The 22,881-nt window shown below is 41.9% G+C and overlaps 1 protein-coding gene across 2 annotated transcripts; it reads right to left on the reverse strand.

Annotated features, from left to right (window-relative positions):
- Window positions 1-68: 68 nt before the first annotated feature.
- LOC126390065 (NLR family CARD domain-containing protein 3-like) lies at window positions 69-21,933 on the reverse strand. 2 transcript variants are annotated; one of them, XM_050044161.1, is made up of 14 exons: window positions 21,801-21,933; window positions 19,432-19,687; window positions 19,222-19,330; window positions 17,764-17,883; window positions 17,527-17,646; window positions 17,291-17,413; window positions 17,076-17,180; window positions 16,815-16,890; window positions 15,958-16,186; window positions 11,806-13,606; window positions 11,499-11,672; window positions 10,109-10,282; window positions 2,851-2,897; window positions 69-2,625 (listed from the first exon to the last, which is right to left on the reverse strand). In XM_050044161.1, the coding sequence occupies exons 2-14, from the start codon at window positions 19,505-19,507 to the stop codon at window positions 2,060-2,062; spliced, it is 3,720 nt and encodes a 1,239-aa protein (XP_049900118.1). In that variant the 5' UTR covers window positions 19,508-19,687; window positions 21,801-21,933; the 3' UTR covers window positions 69-2,059. The 2 variants fall into 2 exon arrangements, with proteins under 2 accessions (XP_049900118.1, XP_049900119.1); XM_050044162.1 differs by lacking the exons at window positions 19,222-19,330; window positions 19,432-19,687; window positions 21,801-21,933 and having other exon boundaries at window positions 17,764-17,921.
- Between the last annotated feature and the right edge of the window lie 948 nt (window positions 21,934-22,881).

Consider the following 22,881-nt stretch of genomic DNA (forward strand, 5'->3'; position numbering starts at 1 on the left):
GTGAAGTGTCACGCTAGAACAAATAAATAAATAAATAAATGCATAAATAAAAAAACAAATCAGTTCAGTTTAATAATGACAAAAGTTTCGCCACGAGTACTTTTTCACATTCATCAAGATATTTTCACATTATTATGATCGACAAACAAGAAACTTTACTTGTTATAACAATATACTATTTATCTTTTTACAACATGGACATACAACATGAAATGTTTCATGTTATAACTTGATAAATCACATTGTTTTAACATGAAATATTTGATGCAATAACAAGATAACATATTGTTATAACATGAAACTCATGTTTAAATGAAGAAACTGATCGATTTTTACTAAACTTGGTAGATATGTAGAACAGGACGCCTCAAGGTGACTGGAGAAATTTAACTCTAATTGGCAACTGGGTGGCGCTATAACAACAGAAAAATGCTTAAAAATGGCTAAAATGTGACTGATCGCTGTGGCTCCCCCTGTGGCCCAATGTTTGGTTTTTTTTTTTCTAATTTTCGGTATGACTAAGTCATGGTATGGTATGCTGTACTCAATGGGTATGGACTAGTTCTTGTTATATTAGGATTCTTGTATGTATTCATGCTGGAAACTTCCCCTTTTACATTTTCCTTTGCTCTATTGTATAATTTATATTATTTAGGCTAATAGGGTCATGTAGCTGTTAGTAGTTTTTTATGCTATTTGTCATCATTGTAGACATATCCTGCCTCTGAGATTTTTTTTTAATGAAATGTGTAGTCTGTACTCTCTGCTTACACAGAATATTTCGTAAATTTCGGATACTTTTAAGCATGATTTTATTCTATCACAAATTTTCCAAGAAGTGATCATACACATATTGTAAGCTTATATATTCTTAAAGTTTTCTGCATTATTGGATGCAACTTTTGTGTTTATGTGCATCTTCATTTATTTATCTGGATTCTAAAACTCCTTATACATAATTTCTTGCTACATTTCCAGAAGTAGGAATTCATATTTACACCTTTTAGCTTGTGACACTGTTTGTTGTTGTTTGTGATTGTTGTGGACACACCTCCTAGTGGTCGTAACTGGTTGGTTCATTCCCAGATGGATCCTTTGATGTAATTATCTATTCACTTTCCTGAGAATGCATATTTTTTGTGTTAACATTTCTTTTTACACATTTACACATTTCTTTAACACTTGAAATGATGAAAGCACATGTAGGCTAAACGTGTTTAGTATAAGACAGTTATTTTGTCGGTGAACCTTGTGAGTTGTAATGAAGCCAAATTGTGTGCCGTTACCTTTGTTAAATGTTGTCCCTGGTTTTATATGAGAAGAGGGAAAGATCGCTAGCTGCTAGGCTAATTTATACAATGTGCTAATAACGTTAGCATGTTGTATTTGTAGGGAAAATGTGTCCGGATAAAGACAAGTGTTTGTCTGTGAATGCTGCGAGTTATTGTGAAGCCAGTTTGTGTACTTGTGTTTGAAATTGTCTATTAAGCCATGTTTAATGTGTGTTTAATGTGTGTTTTGAATCAACTAAACTTTAGGCCTACAGCACTTCACAGAAAGCCACCTGCTGACAAGTGTTTTGGAGGTGTAACTGCAGAGTGACACAGACACACCACTGCACAAGTATAAAGGCCCACGGCGGCGTAGGCAACATGCCTGGGCGACGTGCGCAGGCTAGGGCGTAGGGTCTGCCACACAGTTATTAATCCCACTTTAGCCTGTACCTGTCTGGTGGGAGGGGTTTCAGACAGAGAGGAGGGAGCTGCAGGAGGAGTGTGTATTTTCAAATTCTGCCATTTTTTTTCTGCTGTTTCGGAAAACTGCAAACACCAGCTTTAACATTAACAAATATACTTAAACTCCACTAGATGCTGCGGCAACAAAAAAAATCAAGTCATCACAGTTTGTACAAAACAAGTTCAGTCCTGAGAAAGTAATTTCACGATTTCTCAGACAATCACATTTGTGACATTGAAGACACAATCAGTGAGCCAAATGTCAACCAAAGTGAAGCCTTCTCCACCAACATTTAAACCACAGGGTTGGAGGCTGTCTCATCCTACAGAGAACACAAAGACACAGAGGAACCGTGTGAGCGGAACCTGAACCCAGGATAAAGAGGCCATGTGAATGTGGTGTTGAAGGTGTGGAGGTGGGTCAGTTTGCCAGAAGAAGAGACACTGTAGAAGGACAGAGTCCCCGCAGGACAGTCGACATACACTGCTACTCTGTGATGGGCAGAGGAGGAGGAGGAGGAGAGGGAGATGTAGGAGGAAGGAAGAGGAAGGACTGTTTCTTTGTTATTGTGCCAGACAGAGAAACCATTACCAAAGCAGTACAGACTCCAGGAGTGATTATTTCTGCCAAACACGCATTCAGTACTGTTTCCCCTCCTTCTGATTCCTCTGTATGTCACTGCTACACGAACCAGTCCTGTCCACTCCACCTCCCAGTAACAGCGACCAGTCAGAGCATTTCTACAAAGCAGCTGAGGCAAGGTGTCAAATCTCTCTGAATGATCAGGATATGGCTGCTCCTCCTCCACACACGTCACCTTCCTGCTGTTTTCGGACAGTTTGAGGTTTCTGTTCACTGTGTTTGTGTCCAGTGTGAGATGACAGAAATCTGATGGAGAGAAAATACAACACAGCAACAGTTGATCATTGGGCACATTACAAGGGTTTATTCTTTGTTTTTGCACTGATGTTGTTCATTTCAGAATTTAATGATGACAAGTTGTCTGTAATGTTTTTCTTAATAAATACCACAACTCAACTTTGTTTTCTCTTTTAAAGAGAAACTGACTCTGTGGTGTTTTGTCATCATAAGTCAAAGTGAATCCACACTTACACTTCCTCAGACCAGGTTTTAACCTCTGCTCTCCACAATGGTCCACCCTGGAGGAAGAAACACAGAATGATTTTTAACCAACATCTGGCAGCAGGGATCAACAATAAGGATTGCCTGTTTGCCTGGGGCAGGTAAAATGCCACAGAGGGTGTTACTAAAGCTGGCAACTCACTTGCCCAATCAAGGAAAAAGTGATATGAATTAAACCTAATGGTCCTAATTTATCAATCTATCTTGCAAACCAGTGCAGATCTTACAGTGGGGTTCATGTGTGATTCTGGAATTCTTATCTCACTGATCACAGTGTAGGAATGATCGGCTGTTAATAAATGTGGCGGCTAAAAACAATCATCATTTACATGTTGGGATTCACTGGACCACAGATGATTTGACATTTGTTACATGGGAAGGCTTCTCCTCATGTTCTTTGTTCTTCAAACAGAGACAGCCATTTGGCCCTTATCTCCACAGGATGCCCCACCTCACACCTTAGTGAGAGACAAGTCTCCAAACTTGATTGGACAGTGTCATGTGACTCTGTGAGGTCACCAAGCAAACTTCAAGAGAGGTTCTGGATTCTTCAATCTGTCTTTCTCTTCCAGCTGGGCTGTTGACCAGCTCAGTAGTTCTTTCTCCTCGGCCCTTGACCAGCCCTGGACTACGACTTGCCCTCGCTCACAGCAGGCGCAGAACTGGGAACCAGAGAAATTAGTGTGCAAACAAAAGGTTTGCAACTAACTTAGCACCCCAATGTCTTATTCTGCACGGGCCCTGAGCGACCGGCTTCCTCTGATCTGCACTTTTGGAACACACAACAAAGACTGCTTCTGGAACCACAGCTCTTTCCAGCTTTCCTCTGCCAGCTAACAAAAACCACACAGCACAAAGCGACTCTTCCCCCCATTCAAGGATTGGTAATGTACTAACTGGGCATAGCTTTATTACAGTCGTACAGGCTAAGCAAGACTGTTTAACTTTGTCGATTGTGATTTAATGTTGTTTATTAAGTCATTGTTGTGATTATTGCAGTTAGATCATTGGTTAGTTGGCTTTGCCAAAGCTGATTGGTGTTAGTTTGCTAATGCTGTTCATAGAGTCTTGCATGCAACTAAACATCCTCTGCACTAATCCAGACCATTTGCAACACATATCACATTCACATAGACTCATTTACACATTGGCTTTCAACAGAGCTACACCCAAAGAGGCAACGCAAAGTTCCCGCTTCTTTTCCTTTGTCTTTGTTCACACAGTCAGACAAGACCTCCCGCGATCTGAAACCAGCTTTGATTCAGCCATCTTGTAGTTCTCTGTTGTAAGCCATTTTGTTTTGTAGGCCAAACGGCCCTTCGATTACCACACCTGCCTTTGTTTCTCTCTCTCTCTTTCTTTATGAATAAATATAATTCTTTGGAATCATACCTGCTGTCTGTTTAATATTGCACAAGAGTGAATGAATAGTCAACCTCTGCTATGTCAAGAACTCAGCCTTTACAATTAATATAGTAATTTTGGTTTTAGGTATTGGTTTAATTATCAATCAAAATTCCAAATTAATTGTTAAGTGAACTTTATGAGACTAATACCATTTACAGGTTATCATTTTTCGCTTTTTGGGAATGGTGCCCCATGAGGTGATTTATTGTAAATTAAGTCACATTGTTTAACATAATTAATAATTATTAATAATAACTATTAATTATTTCCGATAGCCATTTTTATTCTTTAATTGGAGATCTGTTACAAGGTCAGGCCCGTATTTAGGCATTTCCTACAAATGGTCCCCCTCGGTGTCACTTTAGATTCCCAACATTTGGTGTGGCCGTGTGACACTTAGTATAGTATAATTTGTAGATCACAACATACATATCCCATCCTGATATATTCTGGGTTTAGCCAGACTTTTTTAGCCAATTTGTTTTCTGTGCAGCAGGAAATCCAAGACCCAGTGACAAAGGGATATATTCTGGGTTTAGCCAGTTTGCCTCCTGGACACTGCCCAGGTGCCTTGAAGCAAGGCACTGACCCCCCACCTGCTTGGAGCGCCTGTCCAAAATTCAATACTTTATTGCCATATAACTTGCACAAGTCGTTAGGGATTTGCTGCAGTGCGCTCTACATAGTAGGACAACCACAAGACAAAACACCAAACAAGAAAACAAAAACAAGAATAGCAGACATAGGACATAGGACACTCTTCATGGCTTACACAGGGTCACATTTGGCATGAGAACAGGTCATACCTCATACACCTTGACATGTTTTAAACCTGGATGTTAGTCCAGGAGGCTAAAGTCTAAAGTGACTAGTGCAGATTTTAAGTGCAAAATCTCAGAAAGTACAATATGTAGCAGGTTGACTCTAATGTGCAATAGTATAAAAAGAAAATAACACCGCAGCATAATAAGAGCATCAATCAATCAATTTTATTTATAAAGCCCAATATCACAAATCACAGTTTGCCTCACAGGGCTTTACAGCATACGACATCCCTCTGTCCTTAGGACCCTCTCAGCAGATCAGGAAAAACTCCAAAAAAAAAAACCCTTTAACGGGGGAAAAAACGGTAGAAACCTCAGGAAGAGCACCTGAGGAGGGATCCCTCTTCCAGGACGGACAGACGTGCAACAGATGTCGTACAGAACAGATCAACATGATAAATTAACAGTAATCCGTATGACACAATGAGACAGGGAGAGAGAGAGAGAGAGAGAGATGCAGGACAGACGGTAATGACAGTAGCTTACAACAACATACTTACAGCATAAATACCATATAAAAATACAATGACAAAAAAACAGAGGGCAGATTATTCAAGTGCTGTAGGGGAGTTTCCTACTTCCATACGGTATTGGTGCAGGGATGGAGCGCTGTTAAGGAATTTGATGACATTCCTGTATGTACTATTCAAAAAGCAGGAGGTCTTAGTTTTGATAGCACTTAATCCTTAGGAGGGGGTTGGCAGGGTGGGTTTCATCCAATAGGATTCTCATGCCCTTGCATTGGATACGGGCCTCGTATATATCTGAGATGGGGGGGGGTTTGCAGCCTATGATCTTCTCAGCCATGTGGACTATTCTGTCTAACTGCAGCCTCTGCTGGACAGTAGAGTTGCCATACCAGACAGTTATAGAGAAGGTAAGAATACTCTCAATAGTGGCTTGATAGAACTGCAGCATCCCCTTACAGGCCACCCCAAATTTCCTCAACTGATGGAGGAAAAAGAGCCTCTGGTGGGCTTTTTGGTGATACAGCTCAAGTTGTCTCCCCATTTCAGTGAGGATGAGATTGTGGTGCCTAAAAACTTAAAGCTGCCCACCCGTTCCACCTCGGCCCCTTTGATGGACAGGGGCTGGGACACTCTTCCCCTCCTGCGGAAGTCCACTACAACTCCTTAGTTTTAGAGACATTTAGCTCTAGGTTGNCCCACCCGTTCCACCTCGGCCCCTTTGATGGACAGGGGCTGGGACACTCTTCCCCTCCTGCGGAAGTCCACTACCAACTCCTTAGTTTTAGAGACATTTAGCTCTAGGTTGTGGAGGGTACACCATTCAATTAGTGTGTGGACCTCATTTCTATAAGCAGTGTCATCATCCCCAGAAATCAGCCCCACCAGTGTTGTGTCATCCGCAAATTTATACATTTTGACACAGTCTGGGTGTGATACGCAGTCATTTTTGCACAGTGAATATAACAGGGGTGATAAGACACACCCCTGGGGGGCGCCAGTGCCAATGTGTATGACCCTAGAGGTCTTATTATTGACCCTAACAATTTGTTTTCTGTGCAGCAGGAAATCCAAGACCCAGTGACAAAGGGAGTCTGTCCAACTGTTGAAGTTTCTTAAAAAGTTTGCTGGGTAAAATTGTATTAAAAGCAGAGCTAAAATTGAAAAAAGGATCTTAGCATAGTTGCCCGGGGCCTCCAGATGCTGTAGGATGGAGTGAATACATAGGGACACAGCATCCTTAACGGGCCTGTTTGCCCTGTATGCAAACTGGAAGGGTTCTAGGCTGACTACTCTGGACAGGTGTTCAGATACAATGTGTTCAAAGATTTTCATTATTACAGGAGTTAAGGCTACCGGTCTGTAATCGTTCAGGCAGCTAATCTTAGTGTTTTTGGGCACGGGAACTATGACAGCAGACTTATAACAGTCAGGGACTCTGTATTCCCTTAACGACCAGTTAAAAATATGTGTGAGAACTGGAGCCAACTTAACTGCCCAGTGTTTGATGGTGGCGGACGATACAAGGTCAGGGCCTGCAGCTTTCCTGCAGTTTTGTTTTTTAAATAGGAGCCTGACCTCATCTTCTTCGATGACAAAAGGGGAGCTGACAGGGTTTGCACACCTGGGCTGCATAAAGGGGCATAACTATTATCAAAGTGACAGTAAAACTCATTTAGACTGTCAGGGTGCTCAGGATCATCACTGACCCCTGGTGCTGTGCTTGTGTAATTGGTAATCTGTCTCAAGCCTTCCCATACTCCTCTGCTGTCATTGCTGTTAAGTTTGTTCTCAAGCTTGGGTCTGTAGTCAGCTTTAGCCTAAGTGACAGCTTTCTCAAATTCATATTTAGCCACTTTATATAAATCTCTGTCCCCACTCTTATAAGCATTGCTTTTGTTTTTCCAGAGATTTTTTTTATCTCTCTGCTAAACCATGGCTTGTTATTGCTGTACCCAGTCACAGTCTTAGTAAGCACACATACGTTTTCAGAAAAATTTATATAAGCATTGACCACCTCAGTAAATGATGATAGATCATGACATGATTCTTTAAAAACAGACCAGTCTGTATTATCAAAACAGTCCTTCAGTGCATCAGTTGCTGAAGTAGACCATTGTTTTACCACTGTAGTTGTTGGTTTAACAGCTTTTAGTTTTAGGGATTTGAAGGATGGTGTTATGGTCTGACTTCCCTAGCGGAGCCCAAGCCACTGCATAATAGGCATTAGCAATGACACAGTAACATTGATCCAGGATCTTATTATACCTGGTGGGCACTCGGATCTGTTGTTTAAACCTGGGCAGGGACCTCTTCAGATTGACATGGTTAAAGTTTCCTAGAACCAACACCACAGAGTCCAGGTAAGAATACCTGACAGACCATGTTTCTAGCATGGTGATTTTACACTCTAAATAAACTGAAACTGAAACTGAAATTGAAACTGATACGTGATGAGAGGGTTCTGTAGCTTGAGGAGGTATGTAAACAACGATCAGTATGGTGGAAGTGAAGTCTCTTGGCAGGTAGTCTGAGTGGGCGGAAGTTCGCTGCATAGATCAGCCTCTCATTGGGCGGAACGAGCAACCCGCTGAAGTCCCGCCCTACCACCTCCGGTTGTGTAGCAGTTTTCAACCGTTTTCAACACATCCTTTACTAACTTTTGCGGTGTTTGATCTTGCGGGGATGTAGCCATTTTTCTGCCATGGTTCGCGTCCTGTAGGCGATATTTTTGTGGGCGTGTTACACCAAAACCTGTTTCCCCCCGGCAATATTTTTGCAAGCGCACCATTGCTGTGGCACCGGCTAGAACGATTGTGATTGGTTGAAAGAAATACAAGCAACCGGGGCGTTTTTTTCTCCAATCTTAAATTGAGAGTCGGCCCAGCCAGACCTTTCTTATCTTGAGAAAGGTCTGGTGAGCGAGACTACTTGGCAGGTAAAACAGTCTGCACTTTATGGATAATGTCTCAAGGACTGTAGAGCAGGTCAGTGAGATCACTGTTGTGTCTGTGCACCACCGCTGGTTCACATAGAAGCGTACTCCCCCACCTTTGGTCTTCTGTGACGCCTCAGTACGGTCTGTACGGTGGAGGGTGAAGCCGTCCTGTTGTCGGGGATGCCAGCGTTGAACCAGGTTTCAGTGAAGCACAGAATAGAGCAATCCGCAATGACCCATCTGCTGTTGATGAGGATGGAGAGCTCATCGCGCTTGTTTACTAGAGATCGGACGTTGGAGAGTAAAACGCTTGGTAAACCTCTTGGTTCGGTGCCTCTGCTGTTTCAGACGGACTAGAGCGCCAGCTCTTTTGCCCCGCTTCCTGGTTCTCAGCTGGGGTTTGGGGTCGGTGATCACCCGGCTACCACTTGTGTCCCTAGGTCCGATTAAAACGTCCTTGTAAAAGTTCAGCTTTGGCTCAACTTTAGCCATGCTATCCCATATGTGAAGGAGAGCCAGTCTCTCGTACCTGATTACCCCCAGGACATAATCCACACGTAAACACAGCGCAAACAAACACACTGACAGACAGAGCAACACCAAGTCGCCATAGGACGGTGCCATGACACCACCACTGTGTCTTTTCAACTGCTCAGCGAAACCAACGCCCTCACTCTGAAATCTATCTATTAAAGCATGTATAGGTCCTGTTTGTGTATGTGTGTATTTCAGGCCTGTGTGTATATGACAACAGAATGAAAAAATTTGAATTTCCCTTCAAGGATTCATTCATTCATTCATCTTCTAACCGCTTCATCCTCTTGAGGGTCGCGGGGGGGCTGGAGCCTATCCCAGCTGACATCGGGCGAGAGGCAGGGTACACCCTGGACAGGTCGCCAGACTATCGCAGGGCTGACACATAGAGACAGACAACCATTCACGCTCACATTCACACCTATGGACAATTTAGAGTTATCAATTAACCTAGTCCCCAATCTGCATGTCTTTGGACTGTGGGAGGAAGCCGGAGTGCCCGGAGAGAACATGCAAACTCCGCACAGAAGGGCTCCCACGCCCGGGATCGAACCGGCAACCCTCTTGCTGTGAGGCGAGAGTGCTAACCACCACACCACCATGCCGCCCCCCTTCAAGGATTAATAAAGTATATCTCCTTCTTCTATAATGACAAAAAACAACTTGAAACCAAAATACTCGGCAAATTAAAATGTTGATCTGATGATGGCACTAGATGGAATGTCAGAAAATCACCATGGTTATTACAATTCATCCTGAGTGGGACATAAATGAACAAAAAGTTGAATAGATATTTCAGTCTAAAGGTTTGGACTGATAAACATTGCCATTCCTAGAGCCATGTTGCTAGCAGGTCTAAAATGAGAAATGTTTTAATGAGTGTTTCAATCAGATAAAAGTTCTGGAGATCCATGTGTTTCCTAACTCAGGTATACTCACTGCTCTGAACAGATTAAAGAGAAATAAAATGCCCCTCATGATGACAGACCACAGCAGAAGAATATGAAATTAGAGACATTAGAGAAACATGCATGTGAGCTCTTGTTGTCTGTCCATACCTGAGAGTGTTCAGTCTATAGCGTGGATCGTCCACTACAGCGGACAGCAGCTTCACTCCTGAGTCTCCTGGATGATTGTAGCTCAGGTCCAGTTCTCTCAGATGGGAGGGATTGGAGCTCAGAGCTGAGGCCAGGGAAACACAGCCGTCTGCCGTGATCAGACAGCCTGACAGTCTAGATTTAGGAACACATTATAAACAGTTTTAGAAAATGTATCTTCGGCTCGAGTGTGTTGACTCACTCTGGCGGATCTGTGCGGAGTAAGCAGATGGGGGAGGAAGGCTGGGTGACCTTATTCCTCCCCTCAACCAAGACCACAGCTGAATCAGACTGTCAATCCTTAAAAAGAGAGAGAGAGAAAAACAAAAGACCCACTACTTCAGGTTACATAAAGGGGATAGAGCCAACAATGGGGTAGCTCCCCTCTATAAGGGTCTGGGGGCGACCCAAACCTGGATCAATATCAGTCACAATAACCACAAATAAACATAAATCACAACTAAAAGAGTCCCCTCAGAGGAGTGCAGATCTCTGCCAGGCAGCCAAGCGGCTGCCCAAGCTGATCGCGGCTACTCTAGAAAATTCTCATAATTCCTAGATGCATTTCAGATGTTCCCAGAAGGTAAGAAAAATACACACCTCATGTCTATTTTAGACAGAGCTGCAGCATAACTGGACTTTGAACAGTATTAATTTAGTCTGAAGGATACAGTACAACAAAGTGGGAAACAACAATGATACACACAATCAAATAGACCAAAAGAGAAACCACTTACCAAACCTTGCCTAGGCTATCTGTGGTAGAAGTACAAATATAAAGGAATTATGTGCCTAACTTTGGAGGATCAGAATATATTGAGTATTGAATTAATCTGCAGATGCTACAGTTCAAAATAAGACCAAACATTTTTATGAGTGATTAGTTTTGAGACATGTAGAAGACCAAAATGTGGCCGACAACAGACAGTAAGGATTGTTGTTCTTAGCGAGGCCAATGTGCCGAAAACCTGCAGCCCCTACTGGCTGGGTAAAAGGAGTGACGGGTCTACAGTCAATGACTGCATACGACCGAAAATGAAAGTTTTTTTTAAACAACTTTGAATCAGCATTACTACAAGAGGCCCTTGAGCATACAGTCATAAATGTGCACACAAAATATTAGGCTGACTGGTCCAGTAGTATTTGAGATGGACGGCAGCAGACAGATGGATATGCACACACACACTTACACTCACACACGTACTAACATCAAATCACTGCAACACTACCTTCATCTGTCTTTTGTGATTGTATCAAAAAACAGAAATCATGCAACCATGAAGACCCTACAGGTGTTATTCACTAATATGAACCTAAAGCTTGACTGTTTAACAAACAGCTGAATACTGACCTGAGGGTTTCCAGTCTACAGTGTGGACTCCCCAGTCCGACAGAAAGCAGCTCCACTCCTGAATCCCACAGGTTGTTGTTACTCAGGTCCATCTCTTTCAGACTACAGAGCTGTGAGCTGAGGGCTGACGACAGAGCTTCACAGCTTCTATCTGAGATGTTACACAAGTTCAGGCTGTAGGATTGGTGAGACAAACAACAAATTTAATATGTCATCTGTAAAACATAAACACAAATGTATTTTATAATGTATTTAGAGAAATGATGAATAATGTAGCTGCTGACTATATAATGATCCATCCACCTACAGAGCTTTGTTGGAGACTTTGACCACTGGCAGTAGCCACAGAAGAGTCTTCTCTGTGGCGGAGTATTTCTTCAGGTCAAATATGTCCAGATCTTTTTCTGATGACAGTAAGATGAAGACCAGAGCTGACCACTGAGCAGGAGAAAGTTCATCTGTGAAGAGACCTCCTGAACTCAGGTACTGTTGGATCTCCTCCACTAGAGAACGGTCGTTCAGCTCATTCAGACAGTGGAACAGGTTGATGATTTTCTCTGGAGAGGTAGTGTCACTGATCTTACTCTTGATGTACTCAGCTGTTTGCTGGTTGGTCTGGGAGCTACTTCCTGTCTGTGTCAGCAGATCTTGTAGGAGAGTCTGATTGGTCTGCAGTGAGAGACCCAGGAGGAAGCGGAGGAGCAAGTCCAGGTGTCCATTTGGACTTTGTAAGGCCTTTTCCACAGCACTCTGATAGAGATGTTTCAGTTTGGGTTTGTCTCTGAAGGCTTTAGGCCACTGGGAGGTTGATTGTTCTTCTGACAGCAGATTAACACCAGAGTTGATGAATGTCAGGTGGACATGAAGAGCGGCCAGAAACTCCTGAACGCTCAGATGGACGAAGCAGAACACCTTGTCCTGGTACAGTCCTCTCTCTTCTCTGAAGATTTGTGTGAACACTCCTGAGTACACCGAGGCTGCTCTGATATTGATGCCACACTCTGTCAGGTCGGATTCATAGAAGATCAGGTTGCCTTTCTGCAGCTGTTCATAAGCCAGTTTTCCCAGAGACCCAATCATCTTCCTGCTCTCTGCACTCCAGTGTGGATCTGTCTCAGCTCCTCCATCATACTTGATGTTCTTCACTTTGGACTGAACCACCAGGAAGTGGATGTACATCTCAGTCAGGGTCTTGGGCAGCTCTCCTCCCTCTGTAGTTGTCATCACATCCTCCAGAACTGTAGCAGTGATCCAGCAGAAGACTGGGATGTGGCACATGATGTGGAGGCTTCGTGATGTCTTGATGTGGGAGATGATTCTGGTGCCCTGCTCCTCATTTCTGAATCTCTTCCTGAAGTACTCCTCCTTCTGTGGGTCAGTGAATCCTCTGACCTCTGTCACCATGTCAACACACTCAGGAGGGATCTGATTGGCTGCTGCAGGTCTTGTGGTTATCCAGAGGCAGGCAGAGGGAAGCAGATTCCCTTTGATGAGGTTTGTCAGCAGCACATCCACTGAGGTGGACTGTTCGACATCTGTCAAGATCTTATTGTTTTGGAAGTCCAGAGGAAGTCGACACTCATCCAGACCATCAAAGATGAACAAAACCTGGAGCTCTTCAAACTTGCAGATTCCTGCTTCTCTTACTTCAGTAAAGAAGTCATGAACAAGTTCCACCAAGCTGTACTTTTTCTCTTTCAGCACATTCAGCTCTCTGAAAGTAAATGGAAATGTGAACTGTATGTTTTGATTGGCTTTGTCTTCAGCCCAGTCCAAAGCGAACTTCTGTGTTAAGACTGTTTTCCCAATGCCAGCCACTCCCTTAGTCATCACTGTTCTGATCGGTTCATCTCTTCCAGGTCCAGTTTTAAAGATGTCTTCTTGTCTGATTGTTGTTTCTGGTCTGTCTGGTTTCCTGGATGCTGTTTCAATCTGTCTGACCTCATGTTCACCATTAACCTCTGCGGCCCCTCCCTCTGTGATGTAGAGCTCTGTGAAGATCTGACTCAGAGGGGTTGGGTTTCCTGCTTTAGCAATCCCCTCAAACACACACGTGAACTTCTTCTTCAGGTTAGCTTTAAGTTTACAGCTCACTGCAGCAGATGTCCCTGAAGAAAAAAACAGGAAATACAAATAGGACAATGCTAAGAAACTGACCCCCAAAATGAATCACTGCTCCTTGTTTATTATGTACTTCCTCAGTGGCAGATACCAGTGAGGAGAGTAGTGCTATGAACACGTGAAAATGGTGTGCTGTTGAAAGCGCAACTCTTTTGTTGAGAAACTGATGGACAACAAATGACAACTGTCATCACTGAGGTATGTTGGTAAAGTCTCCTTAACCTAAAAGGACTGAAACCAAACCTTGCGCTATGTACAAGTGGACCAGGGTTAAGGTAAAGATTGTGTCTTGTTGGCAATCATGGCATTAAGTTTATAGCCCCATTTCCACCAAAAACTTTCAGCTTTGTACCCTTAGAACCATACCTAACCTGTATGGACAGGTACATGAACCATAAATCTGTTTTGCGTATCTACTGTTTTGTGTCATCCACAGACAGTACTATTAAATGTAGGCAGCAATGTTACCAGATAGTAACAGCTATGTCACTGCTCCATCCAGCTCATGCTGTAATTCCTCTTCACCGACGATGCAGAGGAACGCCTGCACCTCGCTTATTGTCCATGGAATGGGGTAGTAGGCTGGAGTATAGAGTCTGTGTCGAAATCAATGGAATACTTAAAAATAGTCATTGTTGAGCATGAGTGTTGATTCTCTACTGAGCTTTTAACAGACTGCAGTGTTTCTAGGTACCTCAACAGAGGGGTGAAGAAAAAACAGGGTGGAATGGATTGGTTCTGTCGGGACCATCCACAATTTTTGACAATAAAAATGCAAAGATAACCATTCTGAAATAGACAAAGTACGAGCGACAAGGTGGCAAGCTGAGAAAGCTTTTGATATTAAGCAGTTGTGCACGCTACTGCCCTCGACTTACAGTACTAATTCAGAAACTGATGTCCTAATGTACAGTTAAGGGCTGTCATGCCACATGAAAAAGACATCTGTTGCAGTGAACATGAATTAAGTAACCCAAAACATACAATCGAGCTAACTGATGGTAATGAGGTGGCTCACAGTGGGTGCGGTTACATGATGGCTTCTCATTCGGAATGAAATAAATCTGAATGAAATCATTCGGAATTAAAGTTTTTCCAGGTAGTTTACATGAGAAATATTCATTCTGAATGAGGGTTTACATGGGAGATCAGTTTAATCGCCTGTATTCGGGTCTGCGCAAGGTTTGGGGCAGGGAAGGTTTCTGATTGGATAGGGGGCGGGGCGGATGTTACATGTTTACGTTTACCGGAAGAAAACACTGTAGTCCTCGCTCCGGATAAAAAGATGCTTGACGACGCCGTTCTTAGTGCCTTTTTCTGGCGTGTTTTGCTTATATTCTTGAAGCAGCAGTACGACAGCAACCTTGTTCTGCTAATGCTTTATCTGTTGAGGAGGAGAAGGGAGATAGAAGACCGTGCTTTGGGGAATGGAAACCGGTGACTGCAACGAGTCCGACTGCTCTATCTCAGCCCGTTGCTATGCACGCTATACACGTCATCGCGCCAGAAGGGCAAGGAAACGAGCATGCGCAGAGAGACCGGAATGAACTTAAAGAGGACTGAGTGTATACAAGTGCGAGAAATTCTTTCATTCGGAATTAGAAATGGAATATTCCAGCCCTTTACATCGGATTGTCTTTTCAATCACATTGGCCATTTTCATTCCGATTTAGGTGTTTAGAAGATCACTTGTAATAGGAATGAACTTTCATTTCGAATGAAAAGGGAATTAAACTGTCCATGTAAATGTACTCAGTGGTAGGGCTTGTGAAGTGGTTGGAAAAAGGAGACCAAACAATTGACAGGAGTGAAGAAAACAGAACCTGGCATCCTCCACCGCTGAAGTGTAGTAGTTTTCCACCACACCTGACAAGGTGCTTCCAGTCACCCCAAGGGATGTACTGCCCCCAGAATTAGAGAGCTTTGCTGTTTGCTTAACAACAACAACTGAATGATGACAAATTAGCTCATCTTCTACAACAGTTGCATTTTTGCACAACACTAATGCAAAAGAAAACACTCTGATTTAGCAGCTTAATAGAAAACTTAGCCAGTGGGCACTAATAAGCAAAGAGCCCAAACTGTTGTTGGCCAGGCCCTTGAAGAGAGGGGTCATGGCCTGACAGTACACACTAACCCAGCCACAGACTCTCAGAGCATGGACAGCAGTTATTCAAAACAGGAAACACAAGAGTCTAAATAAACGCTATGGCCGATGCTGCACTAAATCACATAAAAAATTAACTATGACAATATACTAAGACTGGAAATGTAAACATCTCCCATGTTGCCTCCATTTCCTCTTTCCATCATGTTAAATGTGTTAAAGTCCTCTTACTGCTCTGCAGAGAGTCAGCCAGCTCCACCTGCTTCATTCTCCTCAGGAAGTGTTGTGTGATCTTCAGAAACGCCTCTCTACTGCTCCTCTTCTGCTCTTCCTCCTCACCGTGCAACACCTCCTCATCCTCCCTCTGACTCTCTAAGCATTCTGGGGAATCTGACCTCAGAACTCTCTGAATCCTCTTCAGCTCATTCTTCACAAAACTGACAATGTTTTCCTCAAGCAGCTGGAACACAAAAAAAGTTAAGAGACTTAAGTTCAGAATGGTGGTTCCATATTTAGTTTGTTACAAGTCTGCAAGAAATTACTTTTGTATACATTTAATTGTCAACATGAAATATGTTTGTAAGAGAGAAGAAAATGCTTTAAATGCTTTTAAAACAGATAAAGCAAGTCACAAAAATGTTGCTACCAAACATATCAGCAAACGTTTGCCAACAACATATTTTATTAGTTGTCATCAAAGTTATCTGATTTTACGGTATGAGTGACTGCAGCATTATGAAACTGTGTTCTGGTTCAGTTGTGACTCTCACAGCTCTGTGTTAACGTTAGAGAAAGATCTGGTCTGGTTTCATACAAAAAGAAAAAAAAACCTGAAGTGATTTAAAGCACATGAAACTGAAATCACCATCTTTCACTGACATTAACAACAGACAGGACTCAGGATGTGAAGTCTGAAACATTACACAACCTCTGACCTACGACTCTTTAATGTAACACTTCATTGATTCATGGTATCATCTGTGAACATGCTCCTGATAAAGATTACGTTTGCCAGAGCAAAAACAGTTTAAGAACATAGAAATGTAATTTGTACAAAACAGGGTTGTTGTGTTTGTACATTTACACACCATAAATATGGAGTCCAGCTGTCTTTGATGCTGCTGGACAGATTGACCAATGGGAATGTCTAATCTCTGCTGAAGTCTGCGGCACAAAGTTGACGGTTTGAAGGTTATAATGACACACAGTGTTACATGTGCTGTGCTCTAGTTGAAACACAGCTTCATCCTCCCAAGAACACAGGATATACACTGTGAAAATGACCTTCATGCTCAATACAATTATTTTTGGGAAAAGCAATTTAGGAATTTAAACAAGAAGTACTTTACTTGGTAAAATGTTTTTTTTGTATCTTGGTATAAAACTGTCTGAAGTGGTTACTTTTCATGGATATACAGTTGGGTGCATGGTATAATGGTCTCTCACATTGGATCCTGAAAGAAACACAAATACTTATAAATGTGCAAGAGATAAAACACTGCTGAAAATTATGAATATTGAGGGTTTTTACCACACACAAAAAACGTCGCATTTTAATTCTTACCTTTGATCGTGGAAATGGTGTCCATCTTTGGGGTCAATAGGTCGAAACATAGACCGATCATTCTTAAAGGACACACAGCTGGGTTCAGACCTAGATGAGTCTGGTCTCTCATGATGGATCCTGCTAGAACACAAACACTGATAAATGAACAGGCGCACTGAAATTCTTCTGCTGAAAATTATTGTTGACTTTTGAATGTTTTCACAACTAAAAAAACTTCCAGTTTAAATTCTTACCTTTGATCATTAGACTGGTGTCCATCTTTGAAGTCAATAGGTCGAAACAAAGACCGATCACTCTTAAAGGACACACAGCTGGGTTCAGGTCCAGGAGAGTCTGGCCTATCATGTTGGATCCTGATAGAATCAGAAACATTGATAAATGTATAGGTGCACTGAAATTCTTCTGCTGAAAATAATGTTGAATTTTGAGTGTTTCTCAACCACAAAAAAACTTACAGTTAAAATTCTTACCTTTGATTATTCGACTGGTGTCCATCTTTGAAGTCAACAGGTCGAAACAAAGACCGGTCACTCTTTAATGACACACAGCTGGGTTCGGGTCCAGGAGAGTCTGGTCTATCATGTTGGATCCTGATTGAATCAGATACAATCACAATGTTTACATGCACAATATATTCCAGTTTTTGTCCTTATTCTGAAAAAGACAATATTCCTACTATGTTGTTTACATGACTATTAAAAAGGAATACTCCACTAATACTCCCATTTACATGCATCCGTGCCTACTTTACATGATCTAACATGTTGTTTATCACATTAAAATATGGAAAAGTGGAACGACTGGAGCCGCTTGTCATTTTGCTTCTTTCCATCAAGATAGAATTTTTTCACAGTTTCCCACCAGTGGCGGACTTGTTGGACCATGTGAACACAACCTCTCTATCATTCTTTCAACCACCTTCTTGAAAAGGTTGGTGTTGTGACATTTAAACATATGCAAAAACCTGTTGATATCCAAGTCTTTCATAATGTTTACAAGTAGGTGTGTTTCTCCTCCCAACCAGAAATGTTGGCTTTTCTTTTGTGCATGCAACTCGACCGCAGCACTGCAAACTGTTGTTGTTGTTGCAAACTGAGTTGGCTTGTGTACAACATATCCATGACAACGCACAGAGCTGATCGTAAACAGACAAGAAGACATGTGTTTAGATGCATATTCTCAATGCACTGCACACATGTTCAAATAATGCTACTAAAACCTGCATAATACTGACATGTTCCATGTCTTAATTGGGACAATCCAAACGGAATATGCTGTTTACATGACCCATAGCAAAGTAACAATATTGTCATATTTGGAATAATATGGGAATATGAGGCTGCATGTAAATGTATCCAGCGATAAACGAACAGGTGCACTGACAGTCTACTGAAAATAATGTTGAATTTAGATGTTTTTTTTAACAACAAACATATCTTCCAGTTTAAATTCTTAACTTTGATCATGGGAATGGTGTCCATTTTTGAAGTCAATAGGTCGAAACAAAGACCGGTCACTCTTTAAGGACACACAGCTGGGTTCAGATCCAGGAGAGTCTGGTCTCTCATGTTGGATCCTGATAGAATCAGATACACTGATAAATGAACAGGTGCACTGAAATTCTGCTGCTAAAAAATTATGTTAAATTCTACGTGTTTTCACAACAACTACAAAAAAATCCAGTTAAAATTCTTACCTTTGATTATTCGACTGGTGTCCATCATTGAAGTCAATAGGTCGAAACAAAGACCGGTCACTCTTTAAGGACACACAGCTGGGTTCAGATCCAGGAGAGTCTGGTCTCTCATGTTGGATCCTGATAGAATCAGATACACTGATAAATGAACAGGTGCACTGAAATTCTGCTGAAAATTATGTTGAATTTTGAGTGTTTTACAACAAAAATAACTTCAGGTTTGAATTCTTACCTTTGATCATCAAAATGGTGTCCTTTTTTGAGATCAATAGGTCGAAACATAGACCGGTCACTCTTGAAGGACACACAGGTGGGTTCAGACTGGTCTCTCATGTTGGATCCTGATCAATCACAAACACTGATTAATGAACACACTGAAATTCTGCTGAAAGTTATTTGTGTGTTAATGTTTTAATAATAATAAATTGAGGTAAATAATTACTTGTGATGGATGACATCAGGCTGATGATGTGATCATCAGCCTGATGTCCATATTTGAGGTCAATAGGTCGAGCCATTGACCGATCACTTTTGATGGACACACAGCTGGGTCAGGTCCAGGTTCAGGTTCAGGTCCAGGTTCAGGTTCAGGTTCAGGTCCAGGTTCAGGTTCAGGTTCAGGTTCAGGTCCAGGTTCAGGTTCAGGTTCAGGTTCAGGTTCAGGTCCAGTATAGACTGGTCTGTGCTCCTGCTCTGGGCTTCAACACAACACACACAGATCTTTGAGTGTCAGTAATGATGGTGGAGTAATTTGAGTGCTGAGCTCCGACGTGGAGAAGAGTCATGGAGAGTAGAGATCCTTGTCCCCCCTCTGAGTTTTGGTTTGGCTGACAGGGTGGGCAGACTGACACTGCTGAAGTGATACTTCAGTACCGACAAGCTACTCATTTGGTTTTGATTCCTTTAAAAATATGTTGATATTGAAATTATAAAAATCCAAAATGTGGGTGGCTGCATCAGAACTTAGGGCACATAGTTAGCACATGCAGGAGTATGCACAGTCACAAACTTTCACATTAAACATGAGAGAGTGGCAGAAAAGAAATGTAGCGTGGTGTGGTGCTACATTTCACCTGTAGATAAAAATATAGCAAGAAACACTATTTTCAACAAGAAAGTGCCTCACAGCAGCAACACAAGCATCCTCTTCAAACATTTAAAAACAACAAGGCTGAACAGAAATAAGAAGATGCTCAAACATCCAAGTCTCCTGCCCCACCCTCTGTCTGACAAAAGTATTCAGAGGGGAAAAGTATATCCAGCCACAGGTAGGTGGCAGAGGTTATGCTTCTGCCACGTTTGTCTATCCATTTAAAAAATGACCAGTATCGGTATCTGTATTTAAATTGTTAAAACTGTAACAAAAATTAAAAATATATATATTTTCAATAATCCTAAAAAATGTCTTAATGTATAACCCTGAACCTGTGCTACATCCTGAAAAACAAAGTGCATCTGGGGGATTTATGGGTGCCAAGAGAAAGTCAAGGTCTGTGTCTCTAAATCTTTAAATCTATCTTTGAATATTTAAATTATGACAAAAGTTTAACCGAGAGTTCACATTTTCTATCCCTTTAGAGACCCCTGAAGGCTGAGGGACCCTGAGCAACCACTAAGTTCCTGCCCACCCTGGGCTGACTCTGATCCATCTAGAAAGTAAGTTATAGCCTCTGGGACAGTTGAGACCTGGACTGTGCTAAACAGTCTTTAGTGAAACCGGGTTAGTCTCAGTGTTGGAAGATGGCTTCATTTAAGCACTTAACACTTCATCTATGCACTTCACTTAAGAGTATGACAGTTTCCATCCTTATCATTTGCAAAACAGGATGTACATCGTACCATTAGAATCACACAACGGATTACCTGCAAAAGTCTGTAACTTGCTCAGAATCCTTAGTTTATCTCTCAAAAGCAAAATCTTGTGTCAATAAACATGCCCTGAGAACACTAGTTTACAAGTAAGATAGTTAAAATGCTAGATTTAACAGTACAAGGTTCACATTACTGTATGTGAGAGATTGACTGCAAGAAATGGGGCAGAGTTCACATTCACAAAGACCAAGTCACTGAAAAGAAAAGAAAATGACAGGACTGTTTTACAGCACTGCATAGCATAAATGAAAAAAAATATAGAAATATATACATAGGAAACATCTCTAAGTCAGAACTGTACATGCTCTATGGGGAATTTATGGGAAATTACAACGCAGTGTTTCTATACATGCTGACATTCCTGTCTGCTGAGCCACAGATTCTTACCCACGTCAAGACAGAAATCTTCCCTGCAACGCAGCAGAAAGGATTTTTTGGAATGTCTTACCTGTGAGAAAAAATGCACCTGAGAGCTACTTTAGAGAGCATTTTAGAGAACTAGTTGATCATTGGTTGGTCTAATGTGTCACACATTGCCCAAAGAAGTATTTTTGAGGATTTCAATTCTGTTCTAAATAATGTACCAAAGAGACTGAGAAAAACTGTAACAGTGAAAAGATGTAAACACTTAAGTCAAGTCAATCAAAGCTGTCAGACCAGTTCAGACACATTTTCCCCTGAGGAAACCTCAGATTACCATTAAACCATTGTCGATTCTACTTAAGAAACAGTAACAACATTACATATATAAGTCTTTCTGGAATTATTGTGATGAAACTCGGAAAGAAATTTGACAACATATTTCAAATAGATATTTTGAATGAGCCAATGGGCATCAAGAAACATTTCTACTGTACAGTTAAACAGTGATACAGCACAACATGATCAAAGTGATCCTGAGTATCAAACATTTACAGATTCCTCTGGTAGGATTCTCACCTGCTGAACTCACTTCAGGTCAGTTTACAGACACAGTTCTCCTTGATGTGCTGGGGAAACACTGGGAGAGAAGAGGCTGCTCATTTCTTCCTCGTCAGTCCTGGTGTTCTGTGTATTGTATGTAAGATCAAATCTAAAGAAACCTCAGAGTGACATCAAGACCAGTCTAACCAGTGGTAGAAACCCAGCCAGTGTCAGAGAAATCGCACATCAGATGATGTAGTTCCACTCTCTGTCCACTAGATGGCGAGAACTAACCATCTAATGAAATAAAGATCAGCTCAGAACTGAAAGATACAATGAAGCTGTAGCATGGATTGTTTTGGTACACTACAGTAATTTGGACATATTGTTTGTTATAAGGCAGATCCCCAGGCGAGGCCCTCCACTCTTTACTACCTCTTCATCACCAATATAGAAAGCAGGTTCAATTGTGGATTGCACACCAAATTTTGAACTGTTCGGAGCATTTTGACCAAAAAAGAAAATTGGTTAGTAACCTGAAAAGTTGGTTCCCAGCCTGAACCAAAAAATAGCAGGTTTTCAGTTCAGTTCAGCTTTATTAGTCACTTAGTAACACTGGGTACATTCCTGTGAAATTCTTAGTCTGGAAAGCTCCACCAATAAAAAAAACAAAGACAAAACAAAGACAACACCTTAAAACCAAGTCTAAAAGCAATCAGTACTACCTAAAACAAATTGATAATCTATAAAAACAGGACTAGTACATCACTCTAGTAAGGTGCATAATGCTGTGTTATTGCACAGCTACTGTTTCCTGTCTGATGGCCTGGGGGATAAAACTGTTTCTCAGTCTGCTTGTTCGTGTTTTAGGATTCTGTATCCTTTCACCGTTGGGACTACAGGGGGGTGAAGTGACTGTTGTGGGGGTGGGGTCCTTGATGATTCTCAGGGCTTTGCTGAGGCAGCGCTGGGTGTACAGGTCCTCCAGACTGGGCAGCTCGCATCCGGTGATCTTTTCGGCCGTGCGAACCACCCTCCTCAGCGCTGACCGATTATTGACGGTACAGTTGCCATACCACGAGGTGAAGCTGCTTGTCAGGAGGCTCTCAATTGTGCC

The sequence above is a fragment of the Epinephelus moara genome, chromosome 5, assembly GCF_006386435.1.
Source record: "Epinephelus moara isolate mb chromosome 5, YSFRI_EMoa_1.0, whole genome shotgun sequence".
Taxonomy (NCBI): domain Eukaryota; kingdom Metazoa; phylum Chordata; class Actinopteri; order Perciformes; family Serranidae; genus Epinephelus; species Epinephelus moara.

Excerpts from the sequence above, each read along its gene's own strand:
- LOC126390065 (XM_050044161.1), bottom strand. The coding sequence starts at position 19,507 with ATGGCTCGACCTATTGACCTCAAATATGGACATCAGGCTGATGATCAC. Across the intron at positions 17,884-19,221 it reads CACCATTTTGATGATCAAAG|GATCCAACATGATAGACCAG; the intron begins GTAAGAATTCAA and ends TGATTCAATCAG. Across the intron at positions 17,414-17,526 it reads CACCAGTCTAATGATCAAAG|CAGGATCCATCATGAGAGAC; the intron begins GTAAGAATTTAA and ends TTTGTGTTCTAG.